At 30.3% G+C, this 15,987-nt stretch overlaps 1 protein-coding gene across 2 annotated transcripts; it reads right to left on the bottom strand.

Moving 5' to 3' along the window:
• Positions 1-167: 167 nt before the first annotated feature.
• On the bottom strand, positions 168-10,216 carry Pino (protein pinocchio). Of its 2 annotated transcripts, none has more exons than XM_075357375.1 (4): positions 9,978-10,216; positions 3,741-3,915; positions 3,068-3,197; positions 168-2,023 (listed from the first exon to the last, which is right to left on the bottom strand). In XM_075357375.1, exons 2-4 carry the CDS (start codon positions 3,902-3,904, stop codon positions 1,907-1,909), a joined length of 411 nt encoding a protein of 136 aa, XP_075213490.1. In that variant the 5' UTR covers positions 3,905-3,915; positions 9,978-10,216; the 3' UTR covers positions 168-1,906. The 2 variants fall into 2 exon arrangements, with proteins under 2 accessions (XP_075213490.1, XP_075213500.1); XM_075357385.1 differs by lacking the exon at positions 9,978-10,216 and adding an exon at positions 4,958-4,978.
• Positions 10,217-15,987: the final 5,771 nt, after the last annotated feature.

Here is a 15,987-nt window from a genome sequence, read left to right as displayed (position 1 = left end):
GGTGTAAGAGGAATGAGCCAGATAAAGTGAAACAATAAATAAATATACATATTTCTCCAGAGAAACAATGTTTACTGAGCATTATAGTTGTTTAAAATTTCATTAAATAATTTAATCTTAACATAGTTAATAGCTTAATTAGTAGAGGAAAAAATAATAAAACAAGATTTTAGTAAAAAATTTTTTGTTTATTGACCAGGAAAAATGAAAATTAGTCATAATACAGTACAACTATGAAATATATAAAACAAAAGGTATCCAACAAAATTTAGTGGCTTTCTTCCAACAAGTAAATGAAATCAAACAATTTTCATAATTATTTTACAAATTCAAATATATATATAAATTTTGTGCCAGTTTGAAACAGATACATTATCAGTAATAGATAAAATCATAAGTATTCATATCAGAAGTATGGGTTTATTTAATTTTTCAAGTTAATACAAAGAAGATTTCTTCCACGTCAAAAAACAGATATATAAATAAATAAATAATTTAAAAATAGTTTACAAAATGTACAATGTTTGTTTACCGATTATTTAACTACAGTAACCACAATGTATGTGCCAACTAAATTAACATTGGTATAATTTACTTAAATAATAATTTACAATAAAAAAGTATGACATATTTACAATATAACATTTATAATTACCAAAATTCATCTATCTCAAAATCAGTAAAAAACAAAACTAATTTAACAGTAAATGAATGATAAAAATTGTAAATGACTTACACGAGTATGCATGGTAACTAACTTAAAAAAAGAAACTACAAATTTGAAAACAGCGACTAGACCACTCAGTCAGTCTAGGGACATATTAAAGCCCAAAGAAACAAAATTAAAAAAAATTATACACATTCATAATTTTTTCTTCTGTTTAAATGCAGTACATTAATTACTTTGTTAAGAAACAATTAAGACAATAAATAATTACTACAAAAGATACGGAAATTATTTTACTGAGATTTAATGAAACTAATATAATAATTAGAAAATACTTTCAGGAACTATATATTTTTACATATAATTTAAAAACTGTGTTTATTTTTGTTTTAAAATTATTTATAATCTTTAAAAAATAATAATAAACTATCTTATTAATCCAGTTACAGCATCAATATTATCTGTGCATGCCAGCATTTTTTTATTCTTAGTGTACATCAATTAAATTAATAATTTACAATATCTTTAAAACAACCTATAGAAAATATTAATAAATAATAACAAAAATAAACACAATTTGAACAATGTTTAAGTGTCAATATAATATGACATAATAAAAGCAGTACAAGTTAAATGTGAGGTTGAACTTCACAGTGAAAAGTGAGATGTCTTTGCTCAACTTTACAATAAACTAGATTCACAAGAAATTTTAATGTAGATTCTAAACAGTAATTTTACTGACTATGATAATACAAAAGTAAAGATAAGAATTTTTGACAAAAAAATTAACAGATGTATAAAAATGCAATGTATATTAAAATGATATAAATTAAAATGGATGGACGCATGTGACATTATGATAAAAATGAATGTTATGAAATGAAATGAAAAAGACACATACAATTAATTCTATTAGAAAAGTATAAACTTCACAGAAGCTATATTATTATAAATAGAGAAATACTGAATCGATTTTAAACATTCTAACTGATAATAAAACTCCTTCGATTAGATCTTTATGAATAAGCTTTCATCCAACAATGTCTGGTATAAAATTAAAATAATGAAATCTGACAGATCATTTGATTCTTCATGAAGAATGACGACTCAACAATAACACAATGAAGATTTCACTCCGCTTTTAATGTAACAGGGTCAAATGAAAGAGTTCAAGGATCAGTATCAGACTGTTTACAGGCGACTTAAGTCAACTGTTCTTTGACTAGCGTCAATGCCACATCATGAACTAGCAGCCAATTTCTCTAACCGTTTACACAACCTTGATTCATCCTCGGATGTGATAGGTTTCAACATTTGGCATTCACCTTCCCAGCGAGCTTTCCCACAGGCATGTGACTGTAACAAGAAAAACAATAAATTTAATAGATAATTAATTTAAATATTCACTTATATAAAACTACGTCAAAATTAAAAAAAAAAAAAAAAATGTATAACCATCTTGAATTACAAAGCCCGCATAAACAAAAAATAATTAATATTATAAGAATAATTAAGAAAAAAATTAATTTTTTTAAAAAAGATTCAATATTCTATGAAACTGTTACCATTTACATTTTTTTTTTAATTCAAAAAAATTATAAAAATAAAACAAAACTGTATTAACAATAATTTAATTTGTATAAAACAAAACTGTATACAATTTTATCTTAAAATAAACAAGTATAATTCTTTTTATGATTACTTCTACTAAGCAATTAAGAAACTAATTTAATGTTTAAAAACAATGCTGTTAACTGAAAATATTTGCAAGTTATATGGGGGAAATAATATTATTGCTTTTTTTTATAGATATAGTCAATTTCAGGTTTTTGCTCAAAATATTAAACAGCCTAATTAAAAACTGATTGTATTGTTCACTAGTTCATATACACTTTTTAAAGATAAAATTCATGACACATCTTTAAATATATTAGTACACCCAAAGCTTGACAAAACAATTATTTAAATTTATCTCTCACATAATAAAAAAACAGTGTTTGCAAACAGATTTAATGACAACTGGTGGAATTAAGTCAGTTAAATTAAATTTTTAACTTTGTACTATTAGAGTATAATTATTTTTATTTTCCTTTGAAATATATTTTTTTAAAGCTTTAATCAATACACAAAATATAGAACATTAATCAGAACAAAACAAATTAAAATCACTGATTTAGATACTAAATTTTGATAATGCGGTTAAATAAAAAGTTATCAAGAAAAAAAAATTTATGAGTTTTCAAATACTTGTTCTGTAATGTATTGTAAAAAGTTAAAGAATAATATATTAATTAAAATGAAAATTAGGATGTCTGAATGATAATCTAATTTCAATAGTCAGGTACAACTATGAGTGTTTTTACCATGACTAAAGAAAACACATTAAATAATTTTACACACCATTGTAAGATCTCTCTTCCAGGTGCTGGAGCACTGTCCATCACACAATGGGCAAGGCCTTTCTAATGAATAACCCCCACATTCGGCACAATCCAATGAAACATGGTCTTCATACCAGCTGACTCCACATCTATAATAAACATAAATATCACACTATTTAAAATAATGTTTAAATAACATAACTTAATTTTTTTAAAATCATGTATACTTCATCTATGTAAATCCAAATAATTAGAAAAAACAAATATCAAAGAAATTTTCTATTTTTGAAAAATAAACACTGGCAACTTTTGGTAAATCAACTAAATAATTTTCTTTACCTGGCAGAATGTAAACAATGTTTTTTTCCAAAGTAACTAACATAAAAATGTCCTTTTACGAGATGTAGTATTGTACTGTAAATTAGATTTTGTATTTTTGTGGTTTAATATATTTTAATTTAAAAGATATCGAATGAAAATGAATAGAAACTTAAAAAATCATTTAAGTGAATAAAAATCTTACATATTTAATAAAACATTATCTAATATGATTAAATTATAAGTAAATAGTTATGAACGTAATTTGACAAAGTATAAGGGATAAACATCTTGAATCCTGAGACCGGTTTATCTCTTATCTCTCAGTCAAATGTGCACTAAAATAAAAAAATATTAATAGCATTTATACTTACGTAAAACAGGAATTCAGCTGGAGCTTGAGTTCTTCAATAGAAAGTACTGCTTCAGAAGCTGAGCTGTAGCATGAGTTGTGTAGGTCATCAAGAGAACTGACACTGCCAAAACTCTGACTGCGATGTGAAAGGCCAGCACTAGGATGAACACTTGCAAGTGACATGGTTGGTGATACTGTAACAGACAAAAATAAAATATTTTTAAGTTGGTTTAGTCAATACAACAAATAAAAAGTAAATCTAACAACCAATACCAGCTTAAATCCGTTTGTGGCTTAAAAGAAAAAAAAAAATTAAATCAAATTGCAAAAGCTAACCAAACCTTACAAAAAATTTGAAATTATTTAAAGTACATAAAACAAACAACCATACAACAAAGCCAATAACAATAAATTTCGATATATGAAATGGTAAACAGAAACAAAAACCAGTAAATTACAATAAAAAATTCATTAATCTGGTCTGATAATGTAAATGTACAGGTGAAAACCACCAACACAAACATCCATAATATGTAAATAAGAACTATTAAAAGTAATACACTTTTCTGTATTTGAATACCATACATCATTAATAACACGGACGTGTATGTGGTAGTAAGTCAGGAGCTCTTGGTAGAATGGCTACGACACATCTACTTCTGATTAAAATGAGAAAGGACTGATATTTTATGGGAAATAATCCTTCATTGCTTTGGTACTTTTAGTGAACGAAAGTGAAGGCCTATTTATTTTTAAAGTAAACAAAATACAACGCAGTACAGTATCTACAAATTCGAACAAAACCGAGACTAACCTAAAAGAATCACAAGCGTGCAGTTTACAATGCAGCAGCAAGAGACTTCCCGCCCGAAAGGAACTCGTTCTCGCAGGACAACACAAAATCGATTCAGAACTCAAAGTAGCCCCCACTACATCACAGTGGAAAATTTCCTCCCACATTTAAATGTTATTCACCTCTTACAACTCTTATCACAAAAAAATGGTAATATGCCCTTCACTAATCTAAAGAAATATCACTCAAATATATGTATGTGTACGATATTATTTCGCACTAGTGAAAATAGATTATAACCGAATGAAATGAGACTCTTGAAAGCGTGTTTTATGTTTACTAATTACTTTATTTTCAATATAAGGTTATCACAAAACCAATTGTGTTTTTTGTACACAATTAATGCCGCCGATTTCAGATTACATTATATCAAATATTCTTACCTACAGGAAATATGATGTCAGAGTTCTGAATTTGTAGAAAACTGCATCTTATGTTTCTGTTACTAAATTTCTTAACTTTTATCAGAAGAATACTGTTTGTAAACGTTTATTCAAAACGTAAAAGCTGGGTTGTTTGAAATACTGATAAGAAAAATGAAATGGAAAATAAAGTGACATGTGTATTGATTTTTTAATAAGCCTGTTTGATAAAAACACTTAAAAAAGATGCGACAAACTTTAACGTCACATTACAAGTGGATGACGTAAGAGAAACTCATTAGTACAATAATCCACCTACTATGACATGCAAAAATTTTTATAAGTATGAAAAACATCGGCGCATAATGCTATCTTTATTTTTTTTTAATTGTTAAGTACGAAATTCAAAATTATTAAAATAATGGTAAAGTCAAACAATATTTTTGACAATATAAACAGAAAAGCTAACATGTTCATAACTTGAAAAGCGTAGCCGAACCACAAAAATACCGATACAACGCAAACCGATACAAAGTTGTATTTTATTTTATAAGCTAACAAAAACAAACTGAATAAAAAATTAATTATGAAGTTACAAAAATAATTAATTTAAATAATAACAACAGTGACCAACGTTAAAATGATATAAAAAATAAAATGCCTTTCGTCTTTGGATGTTATTGTGTTTATAATAGGTAACGGAAATGCTGATGGGCGTTACGCATAAAATTTAAATAACAGACAGCTCGAATGTCACAGGTGCACTGTTGGCAAAAATCCTACGCTACGTCACTGCCAGACATTAATGATGCCAGAAGTTAGTGAACCTATCATGAGTAAAACATGGCGCTGACGCCAGACTCGCATCTGGGACAACAGCCAGAGTTAATTATAAAACATCTTATGTTTCTTGTGTTAAATTTTCATACCAGCAAGAGTAAAATTAATTATTATTTAATTTTATTAAACTATAATATACATAGCAAGTTCAATCATGATAATTAAGGTTTCATAATTTTTTTTATGAGACACTAATAAATTATGGTCAATAAGTATTTTATAAAACTTATCAAAAGTAATCACTAGTCTGAACTCCTTCTTGTAGACGAATAAATAAAAATATCTCCTAAAGAAGAGAAAATGGAACGACTATTTTTATAATACACAAAATAACTGCGATTATGTAAAAAGAAAGTTATTTACAAAAATTAGGTCTTTAAATACCTCTAAAATACAGTACAAAAGATTTCCTAATAATTATGTTATATTGTTAAGTAATTATCTCTTAATTAATGTAATTTTCATTAAGTCTTTTTTGCGGGTATGGGAATAACAATAAACTGCACCTTTATTCAACGAGTATTTTTAATAAATGTAAACAAAGGAATGTAGCACAGCAGGAAGCATCTATCCTGTCTACTTTCTTTTTGAAGCATATGGAGGACGGATTTTACAACATACTACCTTGACATATTGTGAAAGACTTACAAGGTAAATACATAAATAATAATAATTATTATTATTTTGTATTTAACTATACAAAACAATAGATATTTTAGTAAGAAAAGGTTTTTTACATGCTTATTTTGTACAAAATAAAAGCCGCGAATATCTTAATAACAGAAATATAGATCTAAATTATTTTAAAAAACAATAAAAGCAAAGCTTAAGTAGTTTAGTACACAACGAAAATAACTGGAGCAATTTTTTGTTTTAAATTACAACTAAAATTATTAGCGTAGGTAAACAATAATAACGTATAAAATTTACTTTCGACTATTATGTCAGTAAGGCATTATTATATTATTCCCTTTAATATAAAGTAACGGGTATATTTTTCGTAAACAAACACAAAGATAAACGAAAAATATTTTAAATATTGCTTTCATTCAGTTGCAACATTTGTCTACAGCTAGTACACGGCAAATAATGAATTTCACCATTACAGGGAGATGAGAGAAGAGAAGTGAAATCGTTTCGTTACATTCTATACACAAACAAACAAGTAACCGCTTTCACCATAAACAAAGAAGTTGTAAAAGTCCTTTTTTAATAGCAAAGAGGAAGTTCAATATAATGCAGCTTAATTTGCAACAATAATAAATATACTTTTTAAGAAAATTATACTGACCTGAATAAAGAATAAACTTCTTATAGATTTGTTTTCTTTATATTTACAGATAATTTTACAAAGTTGTAGAAATATAAAATGAAACTTAAACAAAATTCTTGGAACTATATTTTTTTACGTCACAAAAAGCTAGGCATATTTCTTTTTAAAATATATATACATAAATAAACTATTAAAATACATTCATCGATAAAAATTAACAGCTAACTGAGAAATGTAGGCCATGGAAAACAAAAAACAAATACGAACAGCATTACAAGTGATACTACTTTTACAGATTATATGAAATAATTTTTTTACATTAAAATAAAATATATGTATAGACGTAAATAAAGTAAACGATTACTTTTTAAAATTTGTTACTTATGTTCTCAAAAATTCATAAAATTAAACATTTTTTGCATTAAGTTTATAATGTATTATAATACAAAAATTATTAACATTTTCGGTACTGGCAAATCACTATAGTTTTAGTTTCCCTCAATTTATAATGTATCATAATTTTAATTGACTCGATAAAAACAGAAAAAACAAAAGGTAATAAATAAATGTTTTCATTCGTTCCGTATATATTTATGTAGGTAACATGCCTAATATAAACAACATTCGCTTAAAAGTTGCGTACACATTTTGATATCTATTGCAAAATGAATCTAAAAAATACAAAAAAAGAACTTTTAAAAGATCGATTTTATTATATAATATTATGAATAAAAACAAATGAATTGTTTCTACGTTTTATAATATCATGCTGCAATATTTAAACCATTGATTCCCAAAGTGGTCCAGGTGGACCCCCAGGGGTCCACGAGGGTCTACGTTGGCGTGACAAAAAAAATGGGGGTTCAAAATTCGTAAGCGGGGGTCCACGAAAATTCATCTGGTTTCGATAGTGAAGAACTAAAATGTAGGCATAACTTTGCGTATCAATCTGGGCAGATAATGTTTTGAGAATCTCAGCGACTGTTTCTTGTAAAAACTTGCATATTCCACATTCAGTACAACGAACGTGTCGAACTTGCAAAGCGCCGCCTCTGCCGTCCGCAACGGTTGTTCAGACATGCAAAGAGACGAAATACGACTTGTGGTGTGTCTGCTAGCAATCTTGCATGAACTTGTTTGATTCTTCACTAATATAAATACGATTGCCAAGGATAAACGTTACTCATTTGTTTCCGGAATTTCGAAAAGAAAAGTGAATAGATGTTAGCGTTTGCCAGTGTCGGAAAAAGTAGTAAGTACTTACCTGCAGGGGGTCCACCAGAGCTAGTACACTAGCTGTAGAAGGTCCATCAGAACCAGCAAAATTTAGAAAGTGGTCTATGAGAAAAATAAGTTTGGGAACCTCTGATTTAAACCAAATTTTGATAATCTAATACCGTACTGCATTTACTATTTTAGTTCTGTCTAAAAAGTATACTGAAAATCCGCTAGAATGCAGGATGTACCTTAAATAATCTGCTTCCCTCATCAATTTTTTTGTTGGTTCTTTTTTTTGTTTATGGTTTTAACTATCCACTTATATATTTTTTTACAACTCATTCAATATTTATAAAACATAATGTAATTTATTAAAATTCCATAACCATTAATAATCACTTAATTATAAAAAAAATGATTGTTCAATCAATTATAAACTGCATCAATTTATAACCTTGATATAAAACCAACACAATTATAACTTAATATAAAATTTAATGTGTTTAAAATCATTAAACGACTGAGTTAAAAGGAAATATATTTATTACTCATTAACTGAGTAATAAAAGGAAAATAAAAAGAATTCATTTTTAAATTAAATTTTAATTGGAAAGTTTGTTTTTTTATTTTATTTTTTCACAATAGGTGAACTCAAGGCAAGATTAATTAATGTAATTAAAATAATCCTCAAATCATTCAAGATATTTTTATACTTTATTTAATTTAATTAAATATTTAAGTTTTTATTAATTAAAATTTAAAGAACTGGCTATAATTTTATAAAAATAAATGTTAAACTGTTATAATTGAATAACAATAAAAATAACAAAATTATAAGACCGTAAAAAATGTTAAAAGGTAATTTTAATTAATTATTTAATTGGTATTAGAAGTTTAAACAAAATATAAAAACAGTTGTATGAAGGCTTCATTTACCGTAATATGACCTTATCTTAAAAAAAGCATCAACTTGCATTATTCAGCTGTTTTTTTTTGCAATGTGGGACACCATTCGATACCCAACCTAACATAAAACAAACATTGGTGGGGATAACTGGGTTAGACAACAACAGTTAACTATTGCATGTGTATTTGCTATAAAGCAACATGAATACAAGCTATGCAACCTAATTGCATAATATTTGAGAAAGTTTAAGAATTTAGGGCATAAAAGTACAACTCTATTTTACTATAATACTGTTTATGGAATATTTGTTATTATTTTACATGAAATTAACTTTAGATTCTTTAAAATTTCAAAATTATAAGCGAAGTAATGATAAGAATATTATACGAAAAATAACTCTTTGTAAACCCTATACACAAAAATTTGGAGTTTTTATAATAAAAAATAATCATAACGCAATTGTAAAATAAAGAAGTTTGTTTTTTTTAAATTTAATTCTCTCAAATCAATTAAAATGATTAATCTCATATTTTCTTAAAAGCCTCATTTTCTACTACATTTCACTGTAATTTTGAGTTTATATTATGATAATAAAAAAAACAACAAATAAAAAAAAAATGGCATTACGTTTTCATTAACTGGAAAGCTAAAAGTTTTAATAAAAATAAATAAAAAGCCGTAAAATAAAATAATATTTATTTATTTATAATTTTTTACACTGAAAAAAATAACTAAATTACATTACGAAATTATAAAAATTGAATAATAATAATAAAAAAAATAAATATTACGTAGAAATTTACCTTATAATAACGAATCCAAAAAAACGAACCGTAATCACAACACCACTTATAACACTTTTTAAAAAATCACTAAAATAAAACTCTTTTTTAAATTATTTTAAAGCAAGCTATGTTTCAAAATAATGAACATTAAAAAATAATAATAATAACAAAACTCGCAATAAACTTAATAATAGCGTAAAAATTGGTCGACAAAGGAATAACCTCTATTCGACGTATAACTCAACGCAACTAACAAGAAAGTCCAGTGTTACGAGAATTTATAATATGGCGGGCTGGTATGCGATGTAGTAGGGAGTATCAAGCACGAGCCGGATCGATGTTACCCCCTCTATACCAGTTATTACGGAGTTGGCCTATTGCAGCGCTGCCACTCATCAGACGCCGGTATCATATTTTTGTAGTGTCGTCTGTCTAGACCACAAATTCACGGATAATGAAATTAAAAACATCGTAATATATTCCGTCATATTACTAATACTAGTCTGTGTATTTGATAAAATGAAATTGAAATCAAATAAATTGCAACAATAAAAATATGTGAATGGTAAAAAAATTTTTTATTTCAATTAAAAATTATTAAGATCTTAATGCGGTACACCAGAGTACGAGTACATGAAATTTATAAATTATACTTTCACTTGACCACATCTAGTAAAAATTTATTATCTCATTTACCATTTTTTAATTTTATTACTACTTAACATTTTTTTTTTAATTACTTTAAATAATCTAGAGATATACAAAGAGATAAATGTTTGTGTATTTTTGAAAATAAGTTTATAGATCAATTATTCGAATATTAACTAATAAAAATAAACCAGTATTAATTTACAATTCAAATCTTGATCGGTAAGGTAATAAGTGAAAAAAAAAACTAATTAACTTTGAACAACTTACAATTTAGTTTAGATCAACTGGATACATCAACTTAGCGGTACTTATCCACTTATCAAACGTCAAAAAGGATATCTTCTTAAAATTTTACTTAAATTAATGAAAAAGATTAAATACATATTCATGTTAACGCAACCTTGAAATGTTACGTTTATAAATTATACATAGGTAAAAGAGCGAAACTTCAGCTAAAGAATATTTTTGTTGGGTTTTCTTTACGTAATGATGTACTTCTGAACATCGTCAGTATTTTTGTGGATTTTTTTTAATCAGTTGTACTATTATATTTGTCTTCATTTTAAATATAGGCCTAACGAGAAATCATTCTCCCTGCATTTGATTACAATTAAAATAAATTAGAAACTAAATTGAATTATTGCAACATTCATCTATTAAATGTTTTTTAAACGCATAAAGGAATAACGTAAAAAAGTTTACCACGATATAAATATTAAATATTGTTAAAATTTAGTTTTAAAGTACCTTTAAACCTTATTATATATGGATACCTTATAACGTTTATATATGACTGGTTTGACATTTTATTTCTCTTTTGATTCTGGAGCTATGGAGTAAAATTGAATTAAAAGCTACTACTATTAAATTATAGAATATAAGTTTATAAAATATGCAAATGGTTTGTAAAACGGCTAAAATAATTCCATTTAAATAATATATACTTTTAATTTAATTTAATTACTTTAATTTGAATTAACTAATATTTGAATATAATGTCGGTTTTTCATTTACAATGTCAAACCGTAATAATTTATGCTTAGAATATTAATATATATATATGTCGGAGAGGCGAGGAGATTTGCCAGGGATTCAACGTTTTGTGTTTCACTCATTTTTATTATTACAAGTGGAGAAAATATAAGATTATAATAAAGTTCAATTAATAAAAATGAGTAGATAACTCGTACAATGAAATAATTACAAATGATAATTATCACTTATCAATAACTCAGTAGTATACGAATTATAATATAAGATTAATTTAATTTAGAATTCAAATAATATTAAAACAACTTGCGATAGACCGAGGCTCAGGGAAATAACGAATTCGCGATCACCAGGACGTCTGTTCGATCTGGGTTCCAAAGCAAGACTGCCTTTTCTCAATATTCTCAAATAATATGCCTACTGCATATTTCCTTTTCCTTATTAATTTTATGATACCCCTATCGTCCTGGGATCCCGACTACGTTGACAACCATGTGCCTACCTAGGCCTAAGCCTACCGCAATAAAACAATTTAAACCTTATTTTACAAAATATTACAAGTAATAGTACATTTCTTAAAACTACTAAAAATACAGATATTCTAAAGAATATTCTCATCGTTTTGTCGGAAGATACTCCACTGTACTTTATTCTCCGACATATATATATATATATATATATATAATATTACATAATGGAGAAACAATGTGGGCCTATATCTGCGTAATTTATTATTTAAAATATCTATCTCAGTGTTATGTTTGTGACGCAATTAAAACATCTGAAATAGAAAGGGTACTTACTAAAAGCAGTTACCTTTGAGCATAATGATATTTATCATACAACCAGTATACTATACTAAAATCATAGAAAAATTTAATCATTAGAAATTTAATCAATCTTTGCCGCGTAAAATTAATAAACAACACTTGTATATCGTTTTTTTTCTATTTTCTTTTTATTTACATGAAAATAGAAAAAAAAACACTTTTCAAGGAAATTTTCGGAAAACTAAAATTTAGAACGCTATAAAGAAATAAGGTTTTATTTATAACTGCCGCGTATCAGTTTGACTAAACAGTTTTTAAAAAGGACGGTAGGGGTTTTTTTGGAAAGGAATTCATTCTGGAATCTGAAGGGCGTTTTCTGATAAATTTAATATAAAAAACTGTAGTGTGACACGAATTCGACTGTAAATTTCAACTTGAAGTGGAAATAAAATTATATAGACTCATAATGGAAATAAATTTGAAACTTTTTATGAATTAAAAAGGCGCGCATGGAACTGCATAATACACCCAATTTTAGATAAAAAACTGCAGCTAGGAAATTCATTATAATCTGATTATATAGTAGGCATGCTTATATGTACTATTACATTTGTTTCCATAAGGAATGTAATAAGAAACCGCTTCACTCCTCATTTTGTCTAATAAGTCTAGCATAAGATGCTTGTTATTTTTGAGACTGTTAGAACGATGAAAATATGAACAATTAATCATTACTTTTTTTTTCTTTCACGGCTATAACGATATATGCTGCTACAGCAATAACGGGAAAGTATAGATTGGTAAAAAAAAATTGGTCTTATTTTAAGTTTTGTGCCTTAAGGAGACATTAAAAAACAATTTAAAGAAGAAATTAAATACATTGTAAATAATGTGGGGAAAAAACTTTTTATTCCACTGCTCCCAAAGTATCTATTTTTGTTAGACACGTTTGTACCTATGGCTATGTAGAGGCCTGTACTTTGTCTTGTAACTCAGAACGCCACTGAACGATTTTCTTCAAATTTGCTAGACAGACCTTCGAGGAGAAAGAATGTATTAAAATTTTGCCAATTTTGGAAAAAGGGTTGTTAGCCGAAATAAAATTTCAAATCTTTACTGAAACATTTTAGCAAAAATTTTGCTTTCAAAAGTTGAATTTTTTTACCAATATCACTCACTGTTCAGTTTTTGGTCAAGGTCGCAGACAAAACGTTGTTCGAGAAACCACAGTTTTGCCGATTTCGCATTAACTAGGGTTTGTCAACAAATCTGTGAATGGTGTTATAAACAACATAACCCAAGGTTGTTTCCGATCGCAGGTGACTCATTTAATATCGCCTGGGGATTAGTCTCTGCTCGCTACGACAACCCCGTCTGCTCATCCCCACTCAAATCACCAGGATGCTCGATGCACCACCCATGGCCATCCACTCAGCCAACTTGAACAGGTTGCTCTCTCTACTACCACTGAATAGTTCAACGCTCTTTGTGCTCTTCAGGTACCAGTAGATATTTGTGACGCTTTTCTTGTGATCATCATCAGTAAGAAACTCGCCCAGCTCTCCTTGAGTCCTGGGAATACAAAGTCGGTCAAGCCACGATTTCCCCGTCCCTTTCGGAGCTGCTCAATTTTCTCGAAAGTCGAGCTCGTGCCATGGAGACCATCGAAGCCCGGACAGTTGCGCAGATTGATGCTCGGCCTTCTGGGTCATCCCAGAACCGCTCTCGCTCTTCTCGGCAGACATAACGCTCAACACAAGCCGTGTCTCATGCCAATGCCACCAGCGCTTCCAAATCGCCCAGCTCAGCTCAAGATGGGAATTCATCGGGTACTGAACGGTTCTCCTGCTACTTCCACCAGGGTGATCATTTGCCACCCTTTTCAGCAGCTCTCGGCATCGGAGCGCCGACAGTTCAATCACACAGCAAGATTTTTTCTACAATTGCCTGGGTCGACATGTTGTGCAGTCATTCCGCTCATCTAGACGGTGCCTAATTTGCCGAGACCGTCACCACAAGTTCTTACACTCGGAGACCTGCTCAACAGTGCCTGCCATCCAGTAGGCTCAGGCTCTTACACCGGCTTCACCAGCTCCACTTTTAACGTCAGTCAACGCACTGGCTGACAGCTCGGCTGATCACCAGGACAGTTCAACCTCGAATGAGGATTCGCCTCCCAGGAGAAGCACCCCCAACTCGCACCAGGATTCCAGCTCTAGAATGGGAGTTCTCTTGGCCACTTGTTTGGCCATATTCATCGCTACTGACGGCTCGCATCACCAGTTAAGAATTTTACTGGACTCCAGTTCAGAACTTTCTCTAATTTCCAAAGAGCTCGCTACACGGCTGAATCTTCCTCGCATGCGGTCCTCGGTGTCGATCATTGGAGTTGGTGGTATCTCTTCTGGGCGCTCATCTGATCTGGTTCAGTTCACCCTTCAATCTCACTTTTCGGATTTACTCTCGACTGCTTAGCGTTCACTCTCAACAAGGTTACTTCCTCTCTGCTCGCCATTCTCCGGTTGGAACTCTCGGCTCCAGTAGTCCTCAGCCAGCTCGTTCAGCGTGTTATCGACCAGCTCAAGAAGCCTGACATGCCAGTGTTTCTATGGACCGACTTCTCGGTAACTCTCGCTTGCATCAACTCTCCTCCTTCTCAATGGAAGGAGTTCGTTCGAAATCGAGTTGCCCTCATTCAGGAGCTCACGCCCAGTGCACAATGGCGGCTCATACCCGGGAAGGAAAATCCCGCAAACTGCGCACCAAGAGGATTGTCAGCAGTTCAACTCGTTCCGTCTATTATTTGGTGGTCCGGCTCTCCCTGGCTCATTCAAGACTCATCTCATTGGCCTATGCTTGAGGTTACTCTTGAACCAGCTACACCTCTCGAGGAGGTCTCAGGGATCTCTCTAGCATCCTCTCGGTCACCGCAAGATTGGGACAGATATTCATCGCTCTTTCGACTCTTGCGTATTACGGCTATCTGTCATCGCGCCCTTGCTCGGTTTCGGTGCCTTCCCGGCTCCTTTCTGCTCTCGCCAATAATGCCGGCTGACCTGGTGGCCGCTCAGCTCTTCTGGGTTCACTCTACTCAAGCCACCCATTTCACTGCTAAACTCAACCTTCTTGCTCAAGGCCATAAATTATCAAAATCGAACCTGCTCACCCGCCTCACCGCGTTTGTTGATTGGATGGGTTACTCAGAGTTGGTGGCCGTCTCCAGCATGCTCTCATCGGGGAAGACGCCAAGCATGCCATCATATTGCCTCGTCACGCTCGACTCTCTCATCTGCTTATCCAGGATGCTCATCTTCAGACTCTCCATGGAAGAACTCAGCTCACTTTAGCTCAACTTCATCGTCGCTTTTGGATTCTTGGTGGCCGCGCGCCAGTTCGCTCTTTCATCTTTAACTGTGTGGTCTGTGCTCGCCTCAGGGTTCAGAGAGCTCAACAACTGATGGGTCAACTTCCTGTATGCAGGGTGAATCCCGCTCGTGCCTTTCTTTCCACGGGAGTTGACTATGCAGGTCCAGTTTCTATTAAGTCTTGGAAAGGTCGCGGACATAAGCCCTTCAAGGGCTGGTTGGTAATTTTTGTATGCATGGTTACGTCAGCGG

The sequence above is a fragment of the Lycorma delicatula genome, chromosome 1 (assembly GCF_047948215.1).
Source record: "Lycorma delicatula isolate Av1 chromosome 1, ASM4794821v1, whole genome shotgun sequence".
Lineage (NCBI taxonomy): Eukaryota > Metazoa > Arthropoda > Insecta > Hemiptera > Fulgoridae > Lycorma > Lycorma delicatula.
Note: the sequence above shows the minus strand (reverse complement) of the source record. Positions and strands in the feature narration are given on the sequence as shown.

Coding starts and splice junctions, on each gene's coding strand:
- Pino (XM_075357375.1), bottom strand. CDS start 3,904: ATGTCACTTGCAAGTGTTCATCCTAGTGCTGGCCTTTCACATCGCAGT. Junction 3,198..3,740: donor CAGCTGAATTCCTGTTTTAC/GTAAGTATAAAT, acceptor TGTTTATTATAG/ATGTGGAGTCAGCTGGTATG. Junction 2,024..3,067: donor GGAAGAGAGATCTTACAATG/GTGTGTAAAATT, acceptor TTCTTGTTACAG/TCACATGCCTGTGGGAAAGC.